This window comes from Colletotrichum scovillei, assembly GCF_011075155.1.
Source record: "Colletotrichum scovillei strain TJNH1 chromosome Unknown Contig00001, whole genome shotgun sequence".
NCBI lineage: Eukaryota > Fungi > Ascomycota > Sordariomycetes > Glomerellales > Glomerellaceae > Colletotrichum > Colletotrichum scovillei.
Window position 1 is genome coordinate 4,626,965 of NW_023336259.1, and position 20,711 is coordinate 4,647,675.

Sequence of the window (20,711 nt, forward strand, 5' to 3'; positions counted from 1 at the left end):
TTGCATGCGACCATCACACAGGTTCGTTTAAAGTTCCCTGCCCATCCGTAGCATCCGGAGGCCCGTCTGTGCGCCCTGGGGCCCGTCGTTCTTTGGGCCCTAATGTCACCACACCACTACATTATCGTCCGCCTTGTGGTCCCTTTGCGAGGACTTGAGGGGGGCTTTGTGGGCTTGGGGGCTGTTGGCGCCAACGTCCCGTTCTGGTTCCCGCTCCCGCCAACTCAGTTTGGTGGGATGTCCGTCTGTTCTCGTTGCAACCACCCGGCCGCGATTGAGATCTGACATCCGATGCTACTCGAGGTCAGTGATGGTGACGAAGTGTCCGACATCCAGTGCACCTAAGGTGAGGTGGTATCCTGGCTGAACTTGGCGAACAGATAACCCGTCCAAACGGAAGAGGCAGCCATTACTTTGGTCACCAAGATACCCTCATGATGCAGTTACTCCATAGAGCTCTCGGTCAACGGCGCTGAGCTTCCTTTCTGGGCAGCGATGTTCGCTGTGTGGTGGTGTGTGGTGTGTGCGGATTTCCTCCAGGAACCGCACTTGGCATTACCCAAGTTCTGTGGTTCTCCCAGGTGCGTTTCGATGAAGATATGCAGGCCTCAGGGCAAAGAATCCTCCTTCGCTAGGCCTTCCCGATTGAGGCATCATGATGAGGTGGACAAATATTGTAAGTGGTCGAAGGATTGTGATCCCACGCACCCAAGTCTACTTGTCAAATTGTCCAATGGATAACCATGGGTGCCATGGCATCCCGGCAGCAGAATGGTACTGTTCCTGAAAGCTGGCGAGCTACGCTCCGTGTACCATCGGCCGAGACACCCTCCTGAGGGATTTTCCCCTCCCCCTCTCCCTCTGTGTTCTTCTGTCGGATACTGGCGCCCGCCGCGGATAGCCGGGATGAAGCACTACAAATGCAGGCATCCCTGTCATTAGCAACAGCTTAAGATGAAGTTGCTGCGGTCTAAGTCGGAAGAGGCTGGTGTTCTTTCACCTGAACATGGCGGAGATCTCGAAGAGAAATTCGCAAATACGTAACGACGGGCGGTTCAGTAGACCGACAGAATACGAGCTACGAGCCACAACCCAACTGTTTTAGCAAAGCTTCATCTTATTGACGTTCGACCGACAGTTCATGGCACCGACCAACCAAGATCTCAGCCGGTCTGCGACGAAGGACGGGGATGTATGACCGGACGAATGAAATAAACCCCATCTACATTACGGGAACATTCGTCTGTGAGATTGATCCATGTACAGCAATTGTGACGAAGGCTGGCATTAATGGCAACTAAAGAATTGTGCAACGCCGATCTTATCTGTCACCGAATCTTCACTCGCCTCAGCTGCGCATCGCAGGTCGATAAGAACAGACACCGCGCCTCTTCAGATATATCAAAGCCTAAGGAGTGAGGACGCCTTTGAGACCTAGAACATGGGTCAGCAGAACTGCGCACCACCGCACCTCACAAGGATGCTTCTGTATGAGATACCCTCCCCTCCCATACTCGTGTTGGTGACGACCAGGGCCCTGCAAAAGTCCTTCGATCTCGTTATTCCCGGCTGAAATCCTGCCGGTTCTGTCATGATCTCAGCATGCTTCCCCAGGCAAGACATCGCTAGAACTACGCGAACGACGTCAGATCCTACCTGACCTGAGCCATCCATCGATGTTACCAGTCCATTCGCCATGTTTACTATCGTAACTCACAGATCGGCGGCCAAGTCTACGGCGACCACATGGCACACACCAATAGCGATAGAAATCATTGACGTATCGAATTTCATTCAGTCCAACCAAGACACAAGATCAAAACAAACCCGCCTGCGCCACCGACCCGGGCCGTATCCTCAGCGGCCGGCTTGAACGGCGCAGCACCCGACATGAAGAAATAGCGCCAACCCACCTCACCGTCCGGGGCATACTCGCCAGCGGAGCCGAAGCTGTCAGGCCCACTGGACAGCGGAGATTAGAGTGTCGAAGCCATCGAATATGGATCTCGCCTTACGCAGTTGTGCGGCCCAAAGAGGCACGGCGTCATGACCGGCTTCGGTCTTCCTCCATCCCTACCTCTTACCCTCCCTCACTCACTTCTCCATCTTTTCTGTGCATATTGCAGCTATTCCATGCCTTGCATGCCCACCATGTGCTCCAACACACGTGTTGGTTCCCGGCAGCTTGTCCGAGCTACCATCGCAATATAAACAGACGGCGCCCATCCTGGGTTACAAGTCGCGAGATGATCTTCCGCTCGCACGCACCAGCTATTGGCACTTCGCTCAGGTCAACGGGTATCTCTGGTAAAGTTGAAGTCGAGTTGTCATCGCTGCTAAGTAAGTAAGGTTCACTTTGCGTCAATCCCTCAATTGAAGCCAGTCCGATTCTATGCGGTCTTGTAGAGTTTTGTTACGGTCGCAATCCATAATGAAGTTGTTCGAAACTTCATGATGAACAGGAGTCTGTTTGTCCGTTCATCTGTTTGTTCGTTTATTTGATTGTCTGGTTGTCGCAGTGGTAACCTGGCTGTTACACACCTCCGTCGGCTATCCACATTGTCAATGGCACGATGAGAGTTCTCATGCGGCACTTCATCCAGTATCCACGTAGCTAACCTTACTTTACCAAGATTCGTCAGAATGAAGGTCTTCTCCATCGTCACCGCCCTCGCCGCGGCGGGCGTCGCCTTCGTGTCCGCTCAGGGCACAATCGACGACAACTCCGACTCCTTCCCCGAAGACCTCAACGGCTCCAACTTCACCTACCCATGGCCCGTCAAGTTGTACAAGTTCACCTCCCAGCTGCAGGAGCTGGAGATGGCCTTCATGGACATCAAGCCGAAGTGCGCTCCCAATGGAAAGACTGCCGTCCTCTTCCATGGCAAGAACTTTTGCGGCCCGACGTGGGAGACCACCATCCGCGTCCTCGCTCAGTCCGGCTACCGCGTCATTGCCCCGGATCAGATCGGCTTCTGCAAGTCGTCCAAGCCTGAGCGCTACCAGTTCTCTCTGCAGCAGTTCGCGACCAACACCAATGGCCTCTTGAAGACCCTTGGCATCGAGAGCGCTACAGTCATGGGCCACTCCCTCGGCGGTATGCTCACCACCCGTTACGGCCTGATGTTCCCCGACGAGGTCGATGAGATGGTCCTCGTCAACCCCGTCGGCCTCGAAGATTACAAGGCGCTCGGCGTCCCCTACCTGCCCATCGACGACAACTATGTAACGGAGCGCGCCAGCTCCTATGCTTCTATCAAGGGGTACGAGCAGGCGACCTACTACGTCGGAGAGTGGAAGGACGAGTACGACACCTGGGTCAACATGCTAGTCAACATCTACAAGGGTTCCAAGGCCGACACCTATGCGCTCAACCAGGCCCAGATCGTCGACCTTGTCCTCACGCAGCCCGTCAGCTATGAGTTCTCTCTCGTCAAGCCCCGCACTCTGCTCATGATCGGCGAGAAGGACAACACCGCCATCGGCAAGCAGTGGTCTCCTCCCGATGTCGCCGCTAAGCTGGGTAACTTTGCTGCCCTCGGTCCTGCTGTTGCTGCCCAGATCCCCAACGCGACTCTTCACACCTTCCCAACGCTTGGTCATGCGCCTCAGATCTCCCAACCGGAGGAATTCCACGACGCGCTTGTGGCGTGGTTGACCAAATAGATAGTTAGGGAAGGGCGCGCCTCAGAGGGGCTTGACGAAGCGTGCCTTTGAGATGTGATATAGTAATGTAATGCTTGTGCAAAATCAAACGACTGCTGCATCATGTTCTTTTCGCGTCTGAAATTCGAGAGGCACTGCGGTCGCCCTACCAGCAGATCCTACTTTATGTTACACATACGCCCTGCCTGGGCTTTCGGTAAGCAACCAGATTGGAAGACTGTCAGTCAGAAACCGGCAATGCCGAATGAGATACTGTCACGCCACGCACCTAGGAAGCAATGACTTGTTACGGCAGGCTCTGGATGGCTGCTAGCTCAGCACAAAGTGCATTTGACCTCACTTTTCACTCGCCAAAATTCGGTCGGGGCTAAACTTACATGCAGACCAGATTTCGGCAGAGGCCAATCATGAAGGAATAGTTTGAGACGTTCAATACGCGGCGTAGTAATTACAGCTAGATCAGATTTTGGGACGGGCCAATCAATTCCACATGCCGCCACACGTATTCATACCTCATATGAACCCCTCGTCTCTCCCAGATGAAGTCGCAAAAAGATAGACTATTTTGAAAACTTGCGACATTCGACCTACTCAACCTCAGTACGACGATTCGGACTCGTTCAAAGGCAGTTTTGACGTTTTCCTCCAGTCTCCACTTAAACCGCACACGACGAGCTCTCTTCAATCCGCCATGGCTCCTCAACAAAGGCAATCTGTAATCGTCGACACGGATTGGGAGCGGGTTAGGCCCGTCATTCGACAACTATATCTTCGAGAAGATAGAACGCTAAGCTTTGTTCTTACCACCCTCAAGACCCTGCATAATTTCCAGGCAAGGTTAGTTATACTTCTAAACCAACACCCATCAACACTTTCCAGTAGAACTTTCACCACCGGAAAAGAATTCTAACAATTCCCCAGCAAATCCCAGCTGGAATGGAAACTCAAGCAATGGCACATAGTCAAGAACATGACCGCCCAACAGTGGAAGCATGTCAATGCTCGGGTCGTTGAGCGACAAAGCCTGGGCAAGGAAAGCAGTTTGTATCTCTCTGGGGTTATATTAGAACCTGCAGCGGTAAAAAAGGCAAGAAGTCGGCACTCTCACACTTCAGTCCTCGAACAGTTCAATCCAGGTAAGCGCACTTTCTCTCGCACATCTCTCGACCATAAGCAAAAGGATGTTTCTTCCAGTCTTCTCTTTTTTTGGTTTTTTTCCCCCCTTTTACTGCTTCATCAAACGCATTACCAATGTTATGTCGCATTTTCTTCACACCATGTGTTTTCATGACTGCGCTAACCGACTGTTACCAGCATTGGTCGCATACTCATTGCCTGCGGATTTGCCACTAATCATTCGAACCCCGTCGCCCGATCCAGGAGCTCGATGTCGTATTGCGGACATTCCATGGTTTCAATGTCAACAACTCTTGAGTGGTATATCTCAAATCTTGCACCATGTGAAATTTTCATCTCTTGCTGACTGGCTCAGCTTTGACAATATCAGAAACCATATCCCCGCAAGTCCCTAACATCTCATCCGCCACCAATTCCGTTTTCAGGGCGCTCAGCTATGTCGTATCCCGGGAGCCTCGACCATTATTACACGCACCAAACGCCCAGCAAATCTTCCAGGCTCTGTCCCTCGTAATGCCTGTGAAAGCAACAGAAGACCATGCATATAGGACAGAAGGGATCATCCAATACTCGTCGTCAAGAGTGCTCACATCCGAAGCCTTGGAAACCATCATCTTCCTACTCTCCAATGGTTTCTGTGGCTACTTGGATCACGAAGTTCAGGAGCGAGACAATATCAATGAGGCGATTTTGGCGATAATCCGGGTATCCAATACCTGGAAACTGCTAGTATCTCAGCGTCGTAACAATTTACCGCTGAGTCTTCAAGCTTCTCTAGATCGGATGTTCGAGAAAGCAGTAATAGCATCAGATCTTATTACTATGGAGTCTCTTATCATGGCCGGGGTCGATGTTGACCTGCCTCTACAGAATGCGCCGTGGAACGAGGATACATTCAAATCTTCGAGAGCACTCCACTGGGCCGTCATTTCACTAAACTTGAACATGGTGGACCTCCTCGTCAGACTTGGTACTAGTACCGAGTCAGTTGATCTTGAGATGCTTCAGGTAATATGCCGTAGACATCGCATGTACGATGAAACGGCACTTGCGGCTATGTCGAAATGGATACTGTCCGTGTACGAATACCATGACAGAGACGATCCCGTAGCCCAGCACCTCTTGGAGTATCTCTCTTGGACACCTCACTCTCCGAACACAGAGCTTATCCTGCACTGTCTGGGGCCCAAACTTCGCAAGCCTGAGACACTTGGTCAGTTTCTCATCACAGCCGTCAAAACAAGGAGTCAATCTACTTCTGAATGGATTTCTAAGCACTCGAAGTACCTCGACTATATCAACTTCTTAGGGGAGTCAGTCCTCGGCGCTGCAGTCTCCAGGAAAGAATATCAATTGTGTGAACGCCTCTTGGAGCTGGGGTCTGCGTCAGAGCCTGCCGACGGTGCCTATCACAGCGTATATGGCACACCACTTCAATGCGCCGCTTCCAATGCTGATTCGAGACTCATCAGACTTCTGCTGGATCACGGCGCAGATGTGAACCACTGCCAACCCTCTATGGAAGCCGACGATATTCTGAGAGCACATCTGCGTCGTGTCTATACTTCTAAAGCCACTCATGAAGAGCTTTTTGGTGGAGAGATTGGAAGAACTGCATTACAATCGGCCTTGTCGAGCGGTCGTGAGGAGAATGCTCTATTTCTCCTCGCGCGCGGAGCAGAACAGATCGGAGGAGAACTTTCAATTGCAATTCGCACTGGCCAGGATAACATGATCACGCAGTTACTGGCACATGGCGCTTCGCTCTCGGCATTGAGCTTTGATGACAGGCCATCACCACTCGAGTCCGCCATTGTGAAGCAGGATCATGATCTGGCTCTACAATCATTCAAGCGACGAATGCCACTCAGTTTCCAGCAAGAGCGCTTTATATAGCTTTACGCATTGCGCTGGTCACACGTCATTGGATCGTCTTTCGCAAGCTCATTGACATGGGGCGGACCTTCATCTTGGAACAGAGCTCTACGCCAAAGAATTTCTGGCTCGGATCGGCGATGTGTCTCGCAATGCGACTCGGCAGCGACGATATAGCAGGCCAGATTATGATGACTTTTCGCCCTCGATACTCGGCTAGCATGTCATATGCTGGGAATCCACTTCCCAAGATGCCACCTGAGGTTTCTATGCGGGAATACGAAACAGACTGCCTTGTATCACTCAATCCAAAATCTCTCTGGCGATCGATGTTCTCTCTGGTCACTTATCATGCCCTATCATCTTCGCCCGAACTCGTTGCGAAGATGATAGCACATGGCTATCACTTCAACATGGACTGCTCCGATGTTGTCAATAATCCCCGTGTGCTGAGTATCTTACCTCTTCTTAAGCAAGATGGACCATGGATAGATAGGATACTTCTGACGGAGGCTATCTGGAGAAGAAAGTCTGCGGTTGTCAATTGGTACTTTTCCTCGGGAATTGGAGTCAACACCGCCCGCTGGCATAAGAATCATACATATCCAGAAACCCCGCTTGCAGCTGCTGCCTCCGTGGGTGACATCGATCTCGTGAGAAAGCTCATTGATCTAGGGGCGGATGTTAATGAAGACCCGAAGGGCTTCTCACTCTCTAGGCCTTTAACATTGGCAGCTGAAGCGGGGTTCTTTGGAGTTGTGAAACTCTTGCTTGAAATGGGCGCAGATCCTAACGCTCCGGAAGGGCATTTGAGTGGCCGCCGTAGCTGGACAGCTCTAGAAGCTGCCTCGGTCAAGGGAAGACTAGACGTTGTGCAGCTTCTGCTTGATTCCGGCGCTTTCACTGAAGGACCTGGTCATCGGCAGTATGTCAGGTCTATCGCTTTTGCACGGAAATACGGATTCTATGCAGTCGAGAAGCTGCTGAAGGGATGTCGACGCTGGACCGAAGCTGATCAAGACTTGCTCGATACATCCAACCTGCTGGATGATAGGACCACCGATAGCTCTGAGCACATCCCCGAGTACATCTCGGAGGAGAGCTGGGAAGCAAATTCCGACGACAATTCCAATAACAGCGTCAACTCGCTCAGATATTACGCTTCCGAGGTTGAGAACAGTGAGGTGGACTCATATACCATGGATGAACTCGAAGCTGAGAGTGAATTCGCAGGGCATACTTGGTCGTATGTGGAGCCTGCGGTCATCGTGGCACCAAGAGAGAGAACGGAGAGCATGTTTCCAAAGCCCGAAGATCTAAGATTGCCTGACAACCATGAAGTGTTGTTCAAGGACAGCGAAATTAGAATAGCGGATGTGTCTACAAGCAGTGAAGCACCACAGACATTCCAAAGGTTGAAGACCGACGGTTTGAGCGAACCAATTCATGTCCAAGAGAATAGCAGTGACGCCTGGATGGAGAAGTACGTTTGTTTTCCCTCGGGCACGCCCTCTACTTGGGAGCATAGCGATATTCCCTAGTACTGTACTCAGCTAGTTCATCTGATTCTTTCCTTCCTAGTCAACACCAAAGATTTCCACGAATATGAAGTGTGGTATTTGTGAATGAACGTTTCTATCCTTAGCAAAACAGTGATTCCCAGAGCCATATAATGGGGTCAGGGGCCACTTCAATGCGCGTTGTGTGGTCTTAGATGTCTCTATCAAAATATGATGTGGTGAACGTTATTTTCCAGACCTTAAAGATCTGCTTCATACAAGCCACGAGAGCAGTTTTCAGCTCGCAAGTCTCTATTTAGGATTGTCTGATAACTAGCATCCCTCAGCTGCAGTCGCACAGATAGCGATGCGTGAAATAGCCTAATGTTTTCGCACCCGACGATCTGATGCTATCAAACCACCCAACTTCGCGATGCCTCTTTTGGCCATCGTTCTGATTTATAGATTTAGTCCAGGTATATTAGGGACGAAGATTCAGTGACTGTCGCAAATGAGGATGGAGATGTCCCGTACTACGGGCCTTCAGATGTCGATAGCACGCGGCGGGGCATCGCCAGGTAATGTCACTTCAGATTTCATTGACAGGGAATCAGACACGGCATTTCCTGATCATTGATTATCATTCAACTCCTTCCTCATGAGCCGTGTCAGACGCTGTGTCATGGTTGACTTCACATCTCATTCATTCCAGATCCCACCCAACACCGCTACCGCGATACGGCCTCCCAGCCCACCTTATCCCCCTCTCAATCCTTCGGCCCAACTCCAAACTCGCGAGTCTCATACAGACTTCCCACGGTGACGCCCCTCTTCTCGGCAACCATACCCATCAGCTGCTGCCCCACATCCTTGATCTGGTTGTACTCCCGCAGGAGCTTGACGTGTTTCGCAACCACGGCTGAGGCCTCCTCCAATTCTCTGCATGCAAGAAAACATCAATAAAGTCTCTCAGTATGTTTTGAACGCGTCAAGAAACAGTTTCACGAAGAAAATAAAGGTTAAACTCGTTGTGGTGTCTTACTTGTCTTTTTTATCTTCTTTGTTTGTTGGTTTTGAAGAAGAAATCATGGAATCTTCAATATTTTGTGTCATCTTGGGCTGCATGTCTCTGTACACAGTCTCCTATGTCTCTTTGAAATACCCAGACTCTACAGACTCAGAATCATTTATTCAATGGCCAAATTTTTGCTGTATGATGAAGAAACGGTACTTATTGAGTAATCCAAGGCGCGTCTTGATGCTGACATGAAGTCGAAGCACGGACCACAAACATACACCCAGCTCACTCAGCCTTGTATTGGCAAGAACAAACAGCACCTGCTTCCTTCAGAGCAGGTGAACAAAAAGCGGACAAATACACGCAATAAGATACAACAAGACTTTGATTATTACTTAGAAATATTCCAGATTACAGTTACATCACAGGACATCATTCACAATAGGCAAAAAGTGAGACAACAGTCGGGTAAGTCAAAAGAGTGGACGATCTGGGAATCGAACCCAGGACCTACCGCATGCTAAGCGGTCATTATACCACTAAACCAATCGCCCATTGTTGAAAGGGCAAGTCTGATACGCGCCCATGTAGGGCGCGCGGGTGGCCGCGCTGCGCAAGGAGAGGCTTCGCTCGAAAGAGGGCCGTCTTCCTTTCTGCCCGGCGCGTCGACCTCGTCGCCCGCTCGATGACCTCACCTGAAGGGTTCAAGGGCCGTCAATCAGCGGACGGCTCATGACTTGCAGCTGCAGCCGGAACCCACGTCTACAAGAAGAGCCTGTCACTCAGGCAAACAGCTACTGCACCTCGATTTTCACAGGAGTCTGAACTCTCTCCGTGTGAGGTTTGGGACACACCGAGCTGGACCCTTGGACGATAAGATTGTGCCGTGTAGTGGCGGCGGGTCTCAGGACTTGGGATAAGATAGGGCACACTAACGCGTCTTGTCGCGAACATGTCACGTTCACTAAGTGCCGTCGCGGGTGTGCCAATATTCAATCTGAGCATTTGAGATGAGAGTGCTCAAGTTTCGCGCGTGGGACCGTCTTTCGAGTGTAACGGAAGGTTGTTCTCGTCAATGTTCTGTCATCGATTATTTCACTTTTTCGCGACCATTGAGCAAGAAAGATCGCAACATTCACTTCATCCGCATACTTAGATGGTCACTTGATATCATCGTTTCACATGAGCTCTTCATGATTGTAATGCAATTACTTCTCTAAGCACAAGACGCCTCGCCAAGGTTCCCCTCCCAAAATGCCGTGGTATACTTTTCTTCTTCATAGTTCTTTTTTGTTCGTTTGATTTCCGTCTGCTCTTCTTCGAATATCGCCTCATCTGGGACTACTGGTTGTTCGTCTAAGGGGGAAACCTTGGGGAAGGGGGGGGAAAGATTGAAAAAAAAGAGGATGAGATCGAGGAGGCCATTGATCGATAGGATGAATGTTGTTGAAGTGTGTGATATCAATTCCCATATAATTCAGAGAGCCAAAACCCCGAAATCTTTTCACGGTAACCACCATTAAAAAGACAAAGTACACCGGAAAAAAGCCCATGGACATGAATCATCTTGATTGAGTGTGTGTTGTGACTTATTGCGAGAAAAGGGGGTTTTTGGTTGGTGCGTATTTGTGTGTTTTTGGTGGTTGAACCGGGTTTACCGAAAACACCGAGAACGGCGGCGCGGGGGGGTATTGAACAGGATGATGATGATTTTGCAAAGCGAAGCCTTTTCGGACTCACTCCATAAAAACTCTCTTCTCTCTCGTTTGGGACCCCCCAAAATCATCTCTTATTTTTGAATTCCCCCCCCCTTCCAATGACCAGCCCATTTGTGCCATCAGCAAAATGAAGAATTTCCCTTGTGAACCGCCCACGCCAATCTAATGAGGAAACGCGAGGAAGAGGACAGAAATGCGCGAGAAATCACCCTCCGAGTCTTTTCATCTTTGGTCGGACTATCGTGTGGGTGTTGGTGGTGGGTATGGTGGTGGCTCAACGGGGATAAAGCCCTCCCTCCTCTCCTCCTCCATTTCCCTCAAGACAGGGCCGGGTCCCAAAAACAATCAACGTCGAAAAGGGATTTGTCGACTACGTTTAGTAGCCGAAGGCCTCGAGGGCCTGCGCCGTCTTCTGGTCGACCTTGGCGTTCTTCTTCGCGTCGGTGAGCTGGCGCTGAGCGACCTTCTTGCGCTCGTAGTAGGCAGCACCCTTGGCCTTGCGGCGCTCCTCGAGTCTGGGGGATTTGTCAGTATGGAGAGACCAACAACGACGTATTCTCATGTGAAGGACATACCTGGCAACGACGTCCTGGTACTTCCAGCCGACCTCGTGGGAGAGACGGCCAACGGTGCAGAACTTGCGGCCGGGCTGCAGTCTCAGGACACGGAGGGCCTGGGGGACGACCATCTTCTTCTGCTTGTCGTAGGGAGGGGGAACACCCTCGAAGACCTTGAGGCGCTCAAGAGCGGCGGCACCGCGAGCAGTCTTGTGGGGGATCATGCCACGGACGGTCTTGTAGAAGATACGCGACGGGGCGCGGAAGTGGAAGGGACCTATAGCGGTCAAGTCAGACATTTGAATGTCCTCGAGTTGAGTATCTCAGCTAGGAGACAGAGCAGAGCCCGGATGTATATGTATGTATGTGTGTTGGCTTACCACCGCGAGTCGGGTTGTAACGGGTCATCTTGCGCAGGTAGGCGTGGTACTTGACTATAGCCATTCATCAGTATCATGTTCGATCGGTTCGAGTTGTCGGCACCGCAAGTCTTCGTAGGTTCCCAGAAAGTGTTTCCTCCTCTTTTGACAGACTGGGTGTTGCGACCGGTGGGGGTAGTGTTGAGAAGGAGAGTCGACATACGCTTGGCACGGAAGAACTCGCCAGAGATGTTGAGGGCCTCGGTGCGGACAACGACGATCTTCTGGCCGTTGAGAAGCTGCTTGGCGACGATGGAGGCAAGACGACCAAGGAGATGGCCCTTGCCGTCGATGACGACCTGTAGAAAGGACTGGAGTCAGCGATCTGTATCTCCAAAGAATGTATTCGCGGTCGGCCGATGAGGAAATTCGGGATTCAGTTTTTTGAGGCGTCGGCGACAACAGCGGCGGCGAGCTGGAATAGCGAAAGCAGCGTTGACGTGAAGGCGGGCTGCAGTCCAGTGCCATTGTCCCATCGCATGGTGTTCCTTGCTCCCACAAGTATCCCGAAAGTCCTCATCGTCGATATTCCGCGGATCCCATATATGTCGATACGGGAACCGTAAAAAGACACTTCGGTAAAGACTCACCACCGGCTCGAAAGAAGACATCGTTCCTGTTCCTTTAAAAACACCGGTTCGCGGTGTTCTGCTGAAAAAAAGAAGGAAAAGGGGGAATCAAATCTCTGGGCGGAATGGGTGCCTCTGTAGAGATTTGGTCTGCTGCCGTTGGGTTAGTATTGTCGGAGGGTGAGTTTTGGAAGAAGCCGTCGCGACAATCTTGAAATCGGGGCGGGCACACAACTGGGAAGGGGACAGGTCAATGAGAAATTTACACACGCACACACAAAACCCCCCAATGGCACGTCAGGAAAATGAATGGCGCTAGCCCTTTGTGGCAAGGAAGTCTCCATCACAAGCGAGGGTTGGAAGTGGGGCCTGAGGCAGCTTAGGGCTGGAAAGACCTACCAGAAGGCGCGCATCCTCTCAGCGCTTCCAGTGCCTACAGCCTTAGGTTTCTGCTGACTCACCTTGACTTTCCAGTGCGGGCTCACCTCGGTGTACCTTAAGGTTCCAGCATGTAGCGGGGCACCTGCTGGCGGCCAGACCCCAATCGACGACTCACCTTGCCCACGTCTGTCACTGCCGCTTCCATTCACCGGGCCTCTCTCTCTCCCCTGTGTCCCGAGGCCGCCTAGGAAATGATACCCGATACCGGATTAATCGATAACGGCCTCTCTGTCACATGAGATAAGGAGACCCGTTGACTAAGCCAACGACGTCAAGCATGGCACAATTGTTTAAACGGGAGACCGGGATATCCCCACGACTGGACCTCGTCGACAACGTCACGCTGCAGCCCTGCTTCAGTGACAGAATGCGGCTATTCCAAGATCCAGTTCCAGGTCCAGGACTTGGTAGGCTGTGCTCGTATGCATCATGTGCGCAATGGATGGAGTGAAGATCCCAGTACACTTGGGTTGTTTTGCAGTTCCTGTCTACGGCGTGCTATGCGCCTCTCTGCCTGTCTCTGCCTCTGCCTCTGCTCGTCGTCTCTGCTCCCCATTGCTCAGCACCATCTTCTGCTCAAGTAATGGCCATCGTTGTACAGCATCCCCATCACAAGCTGTCCCGAACTCCCATCGCACCCGCCATTCTACGCGGGATGCCTCTAGATGCAAATCTCGCTTTGATAAAACATGCAGCTTGACTGAATAGAAACCCTCCACAAATGCTCATCTAGAAGAACTCAACGGAAGTAGGCCGTTATTAGTAAACAAACGTATTGCAGAAACAGCAGGCACCCTCCCAATGACGCCCCAATTCGCTTCTTTTATGCCTTGAGCCTCGCGTCAAGGCGCTTCAGGACATCCTGAACGGTTTGGACCAATGCTTTTCTCTTCATTCTGGCGTCCTGGTCGCCTTCCGTCTCGACCTCGTCAAGCTTCAGAAGCACATGTTGCATCGTCGTCTCAGACAGCTTGCGGTGCTCCTCCTCTCTCTTCTTGGGGTCTGTCGGGGGCGAGGCGATGTAGTCCTCACAAGGCTGGCGAAGATCCGCCTCGAATTTTGCTGCAATGGCATCGAGCTTGGCGTGAGGGCCGTTGGCCTTGCTGGGGGAGGGCGAGCTTTGTCTCTCCTGACCCGGGACGCCGAGATTTGATGCGCTATCCCGGGGGCTGGTGTTGCTGCTTCGCTTCTTGGATTTGCGACCCTTCTTCTTGCCACGGCGCTTCTTGCCGTCATCGGTGCCGCCATTGCTGCCCACTGCGCTGCCGCCATCACCACCCACAACGACCATTTCCTCGTCCGAATCGTCGCTGCTCTCGGCGTCGACTTCGCCCTCGGGCAGCACCACCATGACTTCGCTGTTGTTCTTGACACCGTAATCCCGGACGGGCGCAGCGGGCTCCTTGAGCTGGCGGCCCTTGTAGAGAAGCTTGACGCGGCGTCCACGTCTCTCGGACAGCTCCAGCAGGACGCTTACCCGGTCCCGGACATCGCGAACGCGCAGCTTGCCGTCGCCAATGGCATACGCGGGGAAGTGGGCGGGATAGGTGATGCCCTTATTCTTGATGAGGAGGATGTCGTCGTCGGGGACGCTGCCACGGGATCGGGGGTTGTGGGCGTAGGATCTCGTCGGGACAGAGCTACCAAGAGAGGTCGACTGCAGGTCCTCTGTGGTGATGTAGCTAAAGTCTTCGTCCGTAACGTCGGGAACACCGCTGAGGGTGGAGCCGTAAGGGGATATTTGTTCCCGATTTGTCGACCAGCCGTATCGAGACATGGTGAAGGGGACTGCGAGAAGGATGCAGCCAATGGTGGAGTAGAGGATGAGGTTCGGATCGATGCCGGTGGTGTCGGAGATGTATCCGGAGTAGTTGGCGATAGTTTTGGCTAGGCTGGCGATGGACTTGTCGAGATAGACCTGGAGGGTGGTGGGTAACAAGGCGGTGATGTTTTGGAGTGCACCAGAAGATGCCAGAAGAGGCTGACTGGAAGCCACCTTGGCGGGAGTAGGCGGTCCTTAAAGCTAAGGACGCTGAACCGGGAGAGAGAAAAAAGTGGATGAGAAGGAGGGGGAGGGGGTGGAGGAGAGAAGAGGTGAAGTGAGGCAAGGTCGGAAGGCGACAGCAGTGATTGGTATCGTGGCGGATGGGGGTGAAATGTTGATCGTGGGCGTCGGGTGCCGTGGGGATGCCCTCGTCTGGAATTTTCCGACTCGCGGGGTTCGAAGATCAGGCCGTTCTGCAGCAAGGCAGGTCGTACACTACGGCGCAGGCTCTGGTAAGGTCCTTGGAAAGGGAAAGGAGTCGACACAATGCAGCAGCACCAAGAGAGAAGAAGGCTGCAGAAGCAGTGGGGTAAATGGAAATAAAATAAAGATAAAACAAAAAACGAGCTGTTCTCTTCTGTTCGATTCGGGTGCTTGGCTGCTTGGGTCGTCGAGAGTTTCGATCCGGCTCTACCTGGCGTGGGCGATCACCAGCCTGGGTCAAGGATCCAGGTGGTGGCTCGTTGGCTTTGGTGAGGCTGTAGAAGCAGGACTGGAAAGAAGGCAACGCGCTGTCAGCTTTTGGGGTTCTGGTGGGTGGTGGATGGGCGAAGAGGCGATGATGAGGGCGGCGGGCAGGGATGCGACGAAGCGTCCGGTTCTAGGTGAGGGAGTGCGTGAGCGAATGTGGTCTGCGTGAGGAGTGGTTGTGTGTGTGTGTGTGTGTGTCAAAGGTGGCCCTACGGGACTCGGAGAGGATGACGGCAGAAAGTTGGGGACGACGGCGAGAGGTGAGTGGTCGGAAGTGATGGTGTTGCGTAAGGTTGCGCGATGGTAAAGCGTGGAAGTGGATGTGGAGGGGAGGTTCTAGAAAAAACCGGGCAGGTCGCAAAAGGCAGCGAATGACGGGAATGCGCGCCGAGGGAGGACCCGGTGTCATTGGCCGGGCCGAGAGACGGTGCCACGGGTCCTTTCTGCGCTGCGAGCTGTCACGATACGTAGTAGATACACGTACCTTTTTAAGAACTATAGTGAGAGGTTCACTGACTGGTGATGGTTTGGATAGCAGGTTGAGATGGACCAGTTCATAAAGGCTTCAAATAAGTTCTTGCACGACCAAAACTGCGGCAAAGAGGACACGAAGCCTGCTTGGGATTGGCTTGGTGTTTGCAAATACTTAGGTAACTCTCACCAGTCCTCGAGGATTCTCTGCACGACAACAACTGGGGCAGGCGGAATCAGCAATTGGCTACGATTCGGCGAGCAGCCGATATTTGCAGGGGGCCGGGAATAATCCCATCTGACTTTCAAACCCAACCCAGCAGCCATACTCCGTCCACAACGTTGACCCATTTACGCAGTACCTGCTGTGTGTACGGAGTCGGAGTACCAGTCATCATGAACCTCGAGACGTGTGCTGCGCTGTAAGGGTGCCCGAGGATGCGGTCAGGCGCTAGACGCGGGTAATAATTGTGGGTGATGCGGATAGATCGATCCCCCAACTTGGGTATGATAGCCTCATTCCCTCAGCCTCCCATGTGGAATCCTGGGTGCATTCATGTTGTCATTAACCACGAAAAGATGGTGGTATTCGTGAAGGTAAGGTACCTTAGCTATTGGCAGAAACACGAGGTGCACGGAAATCCAGGGTCCTCTTATCTTTATCTTATCGTCATCCCAAGACGGTTACCTGATTGCTTACCTCATCTCACGGCAAGCGGACCCAACTTCGAAAGCTTCGCAGTAATACCTGCAGACTCGAGGCACTGGCCGGTCCTTGATCCTTCCATTTGCTCTTCGGTGCTGAGGTGAGCTCATTGCCCATTTTGAATTAGCCTCTTCGCCTTTCTCTGCTTCGCCGAGGTCATCAAATCATCTCCGGTGTGGAAGCTCGCTATCGACGGGTGCTCTCAAGAGCCCGAACACAGCTGACAAACCTCAGCTCACCTTAAGGTACCTGGAAGGTGTAACACGCCGAGGCAGGTGAGCTTTGGGAGAGCCGGTGTCTTATAAACCGGGTCTTTGCTCCCAAAGGTATCGAAATTTGGAAGCCACACCACGGTTGTACAGTTACACTAAACTCTGTGACCTCCACCTTCTAGAAAAATCGTATTACTTAAGCAGCTAAAACCCGCCCAATTGCATCATCCACTCCCGCCGCCTTCGGCCCCGAATTGCCTTTCCCTCGCTACAAGTCCCGTCCCCGTCGCGACCACACTGAACGAACCGCATCCAGCTCCAGCACAGCACCAGCACCAGGCACCCAGCACCCCGCCCCTACCTGCTGCATTGCGACACTTTGCCTGACAAATAACCCCCCCCACCTTCTGTCCCTCCCCGTCGCCTGCTGCGTTTCATTATATCATCGCCCCTGCCCCTCCTTCCACCACTCTTCTCCCTCCGAAATGGCATCACTATTCAGACGTCTCTTCTCCTCATCCTCGACATCACCAGCAAACATGGCCGCCACCAAGCAAAAGGTTCAGTCCCTCATCGACGACAACAAGGTCGTCGTCTTTTCAAAGTCGTACTGCCCCTACTGCCGCGCAACAAAGTCCGTCCTCGACGAGATCAACGCCGACTACACCGTCCTCGAGCTCGACCAGATTGGTTAGTCTTTTCCCATTCACCTACCAACACCAGCACCTAGGCAACGTACTGACACCAACACAGACGATGGCAGCGCCATTCAGGACGCCCTCCACGAGATCACCGGCCAGCGCACCGTCCCCAACAGCTTCATCGCCCAGAAGCACATTGGCGGCAACTCGGACCTGCAGGGCCTGCTCAAGGGCGGCAAGCTCGAGAACCTTCTCAAGGAGGCCGGCGCTCTCAAGGCGTAAGGCACCCAATTTCGTCTTCGGTGTAGAGAGAAAGACAGAAAGAGGGGGGCAGACATTGTGTGTTTGATTAGAAATCGGTTGGAGAATGCATACAGCACAGAGTACGCTGACGGCTCGAGCTCAAGGCCGTCCAAGTTGTAGCTGTTGCTGCACAATCGTTCAACCCGATGGGAGTGAGAATGGTGGATTATGATATACCATGGGCTTGAAGGCATAGAGAAGGGTGCTCAGAGTCTCAAAATACAAGTTTTCAAGAAATGACATTGGCCTTCCTTTTGCAAGAACCGTCTGTTGTGAGGACCTCGTCTAGTGTGTTGTACATTTTGAGCCGTGACTATTTTCAACTAATTCTACAAATTTCTCTTCGTTCACCTTTTTTACACAACCTGCGCGGCAACAGTACCGACAGGCCTCTCGACAAACTCCATGACGCCGTCGATAATGCTCTCTCTCGCCGGCGGCGAAGCGACCTTGCTGCCCGCAAGCCAGTTGAGCCACAATAGCCTCGACACGCGCTCATCCTGCACCCTGCCGACACTCTGCCTACCCATGCTGCGGCCATCGTCAAAGACGACCTCAAGCTGGCCCTTCTCATCACGGCAGAGCAACAGCTCCTTGTTCTTCTGCACCTTGCCGCGGTTGAACAGCCTCTTGAACTCCTTCATCGCCTCGCCGAACCCTTCATCTCCGTACGCCTCCTTATCCGCAGACGACCGCGCCGTGATGGCCCGCACGAATCCGTCACGGAGGTGAGGGAAATCGGTGTCGCGCACGGGGACGATGCGGAATGCGCTGCGGGTGCCGACCTCCTGCAACAGCGCCGTCCACGTCTCCTCGCCCTCGACGGGGTCGAACAGCTTCTCCTTGAGGCTGTCACGCTCCGAGGGGACGAGCGTCGTCGCGATGGGGTTGATCTTCTTGGTGAGGTAGTGCTGCAGCTTCGCGACGTCCTGGGTGGCGACGTAGTAGCCCACCATGTACACTTGGATGCTGAGGAAGCTGACGGTGCGGATGCCGAGGCCGACGAGGGTGTATTCTACGCCGTCCGTGTCCTGCACTGTCGCGGCACGTCCTGGGTGGCGACGTAGTAGCCCACCATGTACACTTGGATGCTGAGGAAGCTGACGGTGCGGATGCCGAGGCCGACGAGGGTGTATTCTACGCCGTCCGTGTCCTGCACTGTCGCGGCGATGGGCGCTTCCGGATCGCGGTGGGCTTTGCTTAGGGAGAGGTCGATGGTCCGCGGGAAGCTAGGCACCGTCTTGTTGCCCGTCGGCACGAGCTCTCGGCCTTCTTCGTCGTGGATGACGACTTTGCGCTTGGTGCCGGCCTCGGTGGTGAAGGTCTCTGCCGGCACAGAAGAATCGAGTTGGAATCCGGCGCGCTCGCTCGTGCTGCTGCCGCTGCCATTGTCGCTGCCGCCGCTGTCCTCCGCGGCGTTGCGCTTCTTTTCGGCGGCGAGGGCCTTGCGGAGCTTGTTGGCCGTGTACGCAAATGACACGATGCCGGCGAGGGCACCGGCGACGAGGAAGTATGTGCGGTCTCGGTCGTAGCTGGAGCGGGCTTCGCTGAGCTGGCCGAGGTTGAAGCGCTCGACGGGGCGGGAGGGCGAGCTGCGCTGGCGAGAGAAAAGGGTGCGGCGACTAGTTCGGACGGGCGGCTGCGGGTGCGGCAGACCCCTGGGCAGGGCCCGGAGAGTGCGTGGGCGGAACATTGGGGTAGCGGGCGTGAATCTGAGTATTAGGTATGCGAGTATGTGTGTGTGTCGTGTTGGCGGCGAGCGAGAGTGCGCCTGTAGTTGCAGTGGTAGAGGTCACTCGGTACTATGGACCGTGTGGAGGAACAATAGTCGATAAAGGGAAGTGGGCTGATGGAGATTCGCGGGATTCTTCAGATGGTGCGGGATGGTCGGGCGGGGACAGCCGTCAACGATGCAGTACCTTGAACGGTAGAACCGGGCTTGCTAATTCGAGTTCGGTGCCGGTCGGGCAGGACGATTCATGGCCTGGTCATGTGGGCAGGTGTAATTTGGCCTATTCGTTTGCACAGACTGGCGAGCTGCGAAGGCAATGGAGCGAGTCTGATCGTGACTTGAGGCTCGTAGTCGAGAGCTGTCAGTGTCAATTGCATGGCAATTGGAGCTCTCCCCATTGGATCCAATTCCCCCGATGCCCTGAGGAATTGGAGCACGTCAGCGAACGAGGCACCTGAGTGGCCCGGCGCATAATCGGCCCCTCCGAATGACGCCCTGCGGGTCACGTGGCGGTGTCTTCCGTTCTGCTTAGGTAAGGAAAGATACGTACTGCGGTATCCCTCACTTTTGGCTGTGGTCTGTGCGGCCATCCTCCGACTCCGCCTCCGCCTCCACCTCCGCCTCTCCGCCTCACATCGCAGTCCCTGGACACAACTTCACAAACGAGTGGACAGCTTCAGGTGCATCTACTAATATCTGCGACATATGCAAGGTAAAAGTTGGTCTACTGCGGGTCAAGGGCTGGACTGGGCTATTTGAAGACTCTGATTTTTCTATTTTATCCGCGTACAAGATCATGGAAACGTCCCAGATGGAGATGGTGGATGTTGTGTTGGAACTAGGTCGTTGGATGCAATCTGACATGGCACATGCATTTGCCCATCTGTTCTATGAGAATGGTCAGGATGCGTCAAAGTCAATGTATGAGGATCTAGTCTCTCGATAGACATGACAGCCGATTTTGCAATCACTCGGTGACTTGATGCTAAGACTTCCAGGGTTCCCACGCTCAGAGACCACCATTACATCACAGCAGGGTTGCACGTCTGTGATCCGAAAATGTGAAATGGGCGAAGCTGAGTGGACGCTCGTCTGTGGCCGTCTAAGCGCCCACGCGTGATGGCGTCCAGGATCGTGACGGAATCACGCTGGGCCGCGAAGCCACCGCTCACTCACACACACGTTGGCCTGGCTGTGTGGGCTGTCACTTGAAGAGTGCGTCTGTCTTGCAT

At 53.2% G+C, this 20,711-nt stretch overlaps 8 protein-coding genes across 8 annotated transcripts; 4 read left to right on the forward strand and 4 right to left on the reverse strand.

Moving 5' to 3' along the window:
* Positions 1-2,316: 2,316 nt before the first annotated feature.
* On the forward strand, positions 2,317-3,666 carry HER10_EVM0012979 (uncharacterized protein; the record flags this gene model as incomplete). The annotated part of the gene is made up of 1 exon (XM_035482353.1): positions 2,317-3,666. Exon 1 carries the CDS (start codon positions 2,644-2,646, stop codon positions 3,664-3,666), a length of 1,023 nt encoding a protein of 340 aa, XP_035339061.1. The 5' UTR covers positions 2,317-2,643.
* A 691-nt stretch (positions 3,667-4,357) lies between these two features.
* HER10_EVM0006795 (uncharacterized protein) lies at positions 4,358-6,699 on the forward strand (the record flags this gene model as incomplete). The annotated part of the gene is made up of 4 exons (XM_035476371.1): positions 4,358-4,503; positions 4,588-4,802; positions 4,981-5,103; positions 5,159-6,699. 4 exons carry the CDS (start codon positions 4,358-4,360, stop codon positions 6,697-6,699), a joined length of 2,025 nt encoding a protein of 674 aa, XP_035338490.1.
* Positions 6,700-7,091: 392 nt separating this feature from the next.
* HER10_EVM0007384 (uncharacterized protein) lies at positions 7,092-8,219 on the forward strand (the record flags this gene model as incomplete). Its single annotated transcript, XM_035476942.1, has 1 exon — positions 7,092-8,219. The coding sequence occupies one exon, from the start codon at positions 7,092-7,094 to the stop codon at positions 8,217-8,219; it is 1,128 nt and encodes a 375-aa protein (XP_035338551.1).
* Positions 8,220-8,944: 725 nt separating this feature from the next.
* On the reverse strand, positions 8,945-10,981 carry HER10_EVM0006033 (uncharacterized protein; the record flags this gene model as incomplete). The annotated part of the gene is made up of 2 exons (XM_035475631.1): positions 8,945-9,116; positions 10,932-10,981. The coding sequence occupies 2 exons, from the start codon at positions 10,979-10,981 to the stop codon at positions 8,945-8,947; spliced, it is 222 nt and encodes a 73-aa protein (XP_035338405.1).
* Positions 10,982-11,289: 308 nt separating this feature from the next.
* HER10_EVM0008997 (ribosomal protein L13) lies at positions 11,290-12,500 on the reverse strand (the record flags this gene model as incomplete). The annotated part of the gene is made up of 5 exons (XM_035478502.1): positions 11,290-11,428; positions 11,489-11,747; positions 11,851-11,904; positions 12,053-12,188; positions 12,480-12,500. 5 exons carry the CDS (start codon positions 12,498-12,500, stop codon positions 11,290-11,292), a joined length of 609 nt encoding a protein of 202 aa, XP_035338706.1.
* An 871-nt stretch (positions 12,501-13,371) lies between these two features.
* Positions 13,372-15,925, reverse strand: HER10_EVM0010049 (BAG domain-containing protein). Its single transcript, XM_035479519.1, has one exon. It carries the CDS (start codon positions 14,674-14,676, stop codon positions 13,723-13,725), a length of 954 nt encoding a protein of 317 aa, XP_035338799.1. The 5' UTR covers positions 14,677-15,925; the 3' UTR covers positions 13,372-13,722.
* Positions 15,926-17,342: 1,417 nt separating this feature from the next.
* Positions 17,343-17,867, forward strand: HER10_EVM0012177 (glutaredoxin; the record flags this gene model as incomplete). Its single annotated transcript, XM_035481578.1, has 3 exons — positions 17,343-17,493; positions 17,557-17,722; positions 17,846-17,867. The coding sequence occupies 3 exons, from the start codon at positions 17,343-17,345 to the stop codon at positions 17,865-17,867; spliced, it is 339 nt and encodes a 112-aa protein (XP_035338982.1).
* Positions 17,868-18,103: 236 nt separating this feature from the next.
* On the reverse strand, positions 18,104-19,440 carry HER10_EVM0011842 (chalcone-flavanone isomerase; the record flags this gene model as incomplete). The annotated part of the gene is made up of 2 exons (XM_035481259.1): positions 18,104-18,778; positions 18,874-19,440. The coding sequence occupies 2 exons, from the start codon at positions 19,438-19,440 to the stop codon at positions 18,104-18,106; spliced, it is 1,242 nt and encodes a 413-aa protein (XP_035338954.1).
* Between the last annotated feature and the right edge of the window lie 1,271 nt (positions 19,441-20,711).

What these genes read in the sequence shown, in the direction of transcription:
- HER10_EVM0010049 (XM_035479519.1), bottom strand. Translation starts at nt 14,676, where the DNA reads ATGTCTCGATACGGCTGGTCGACAAATCGGGAACAAATATCCCCTTAC.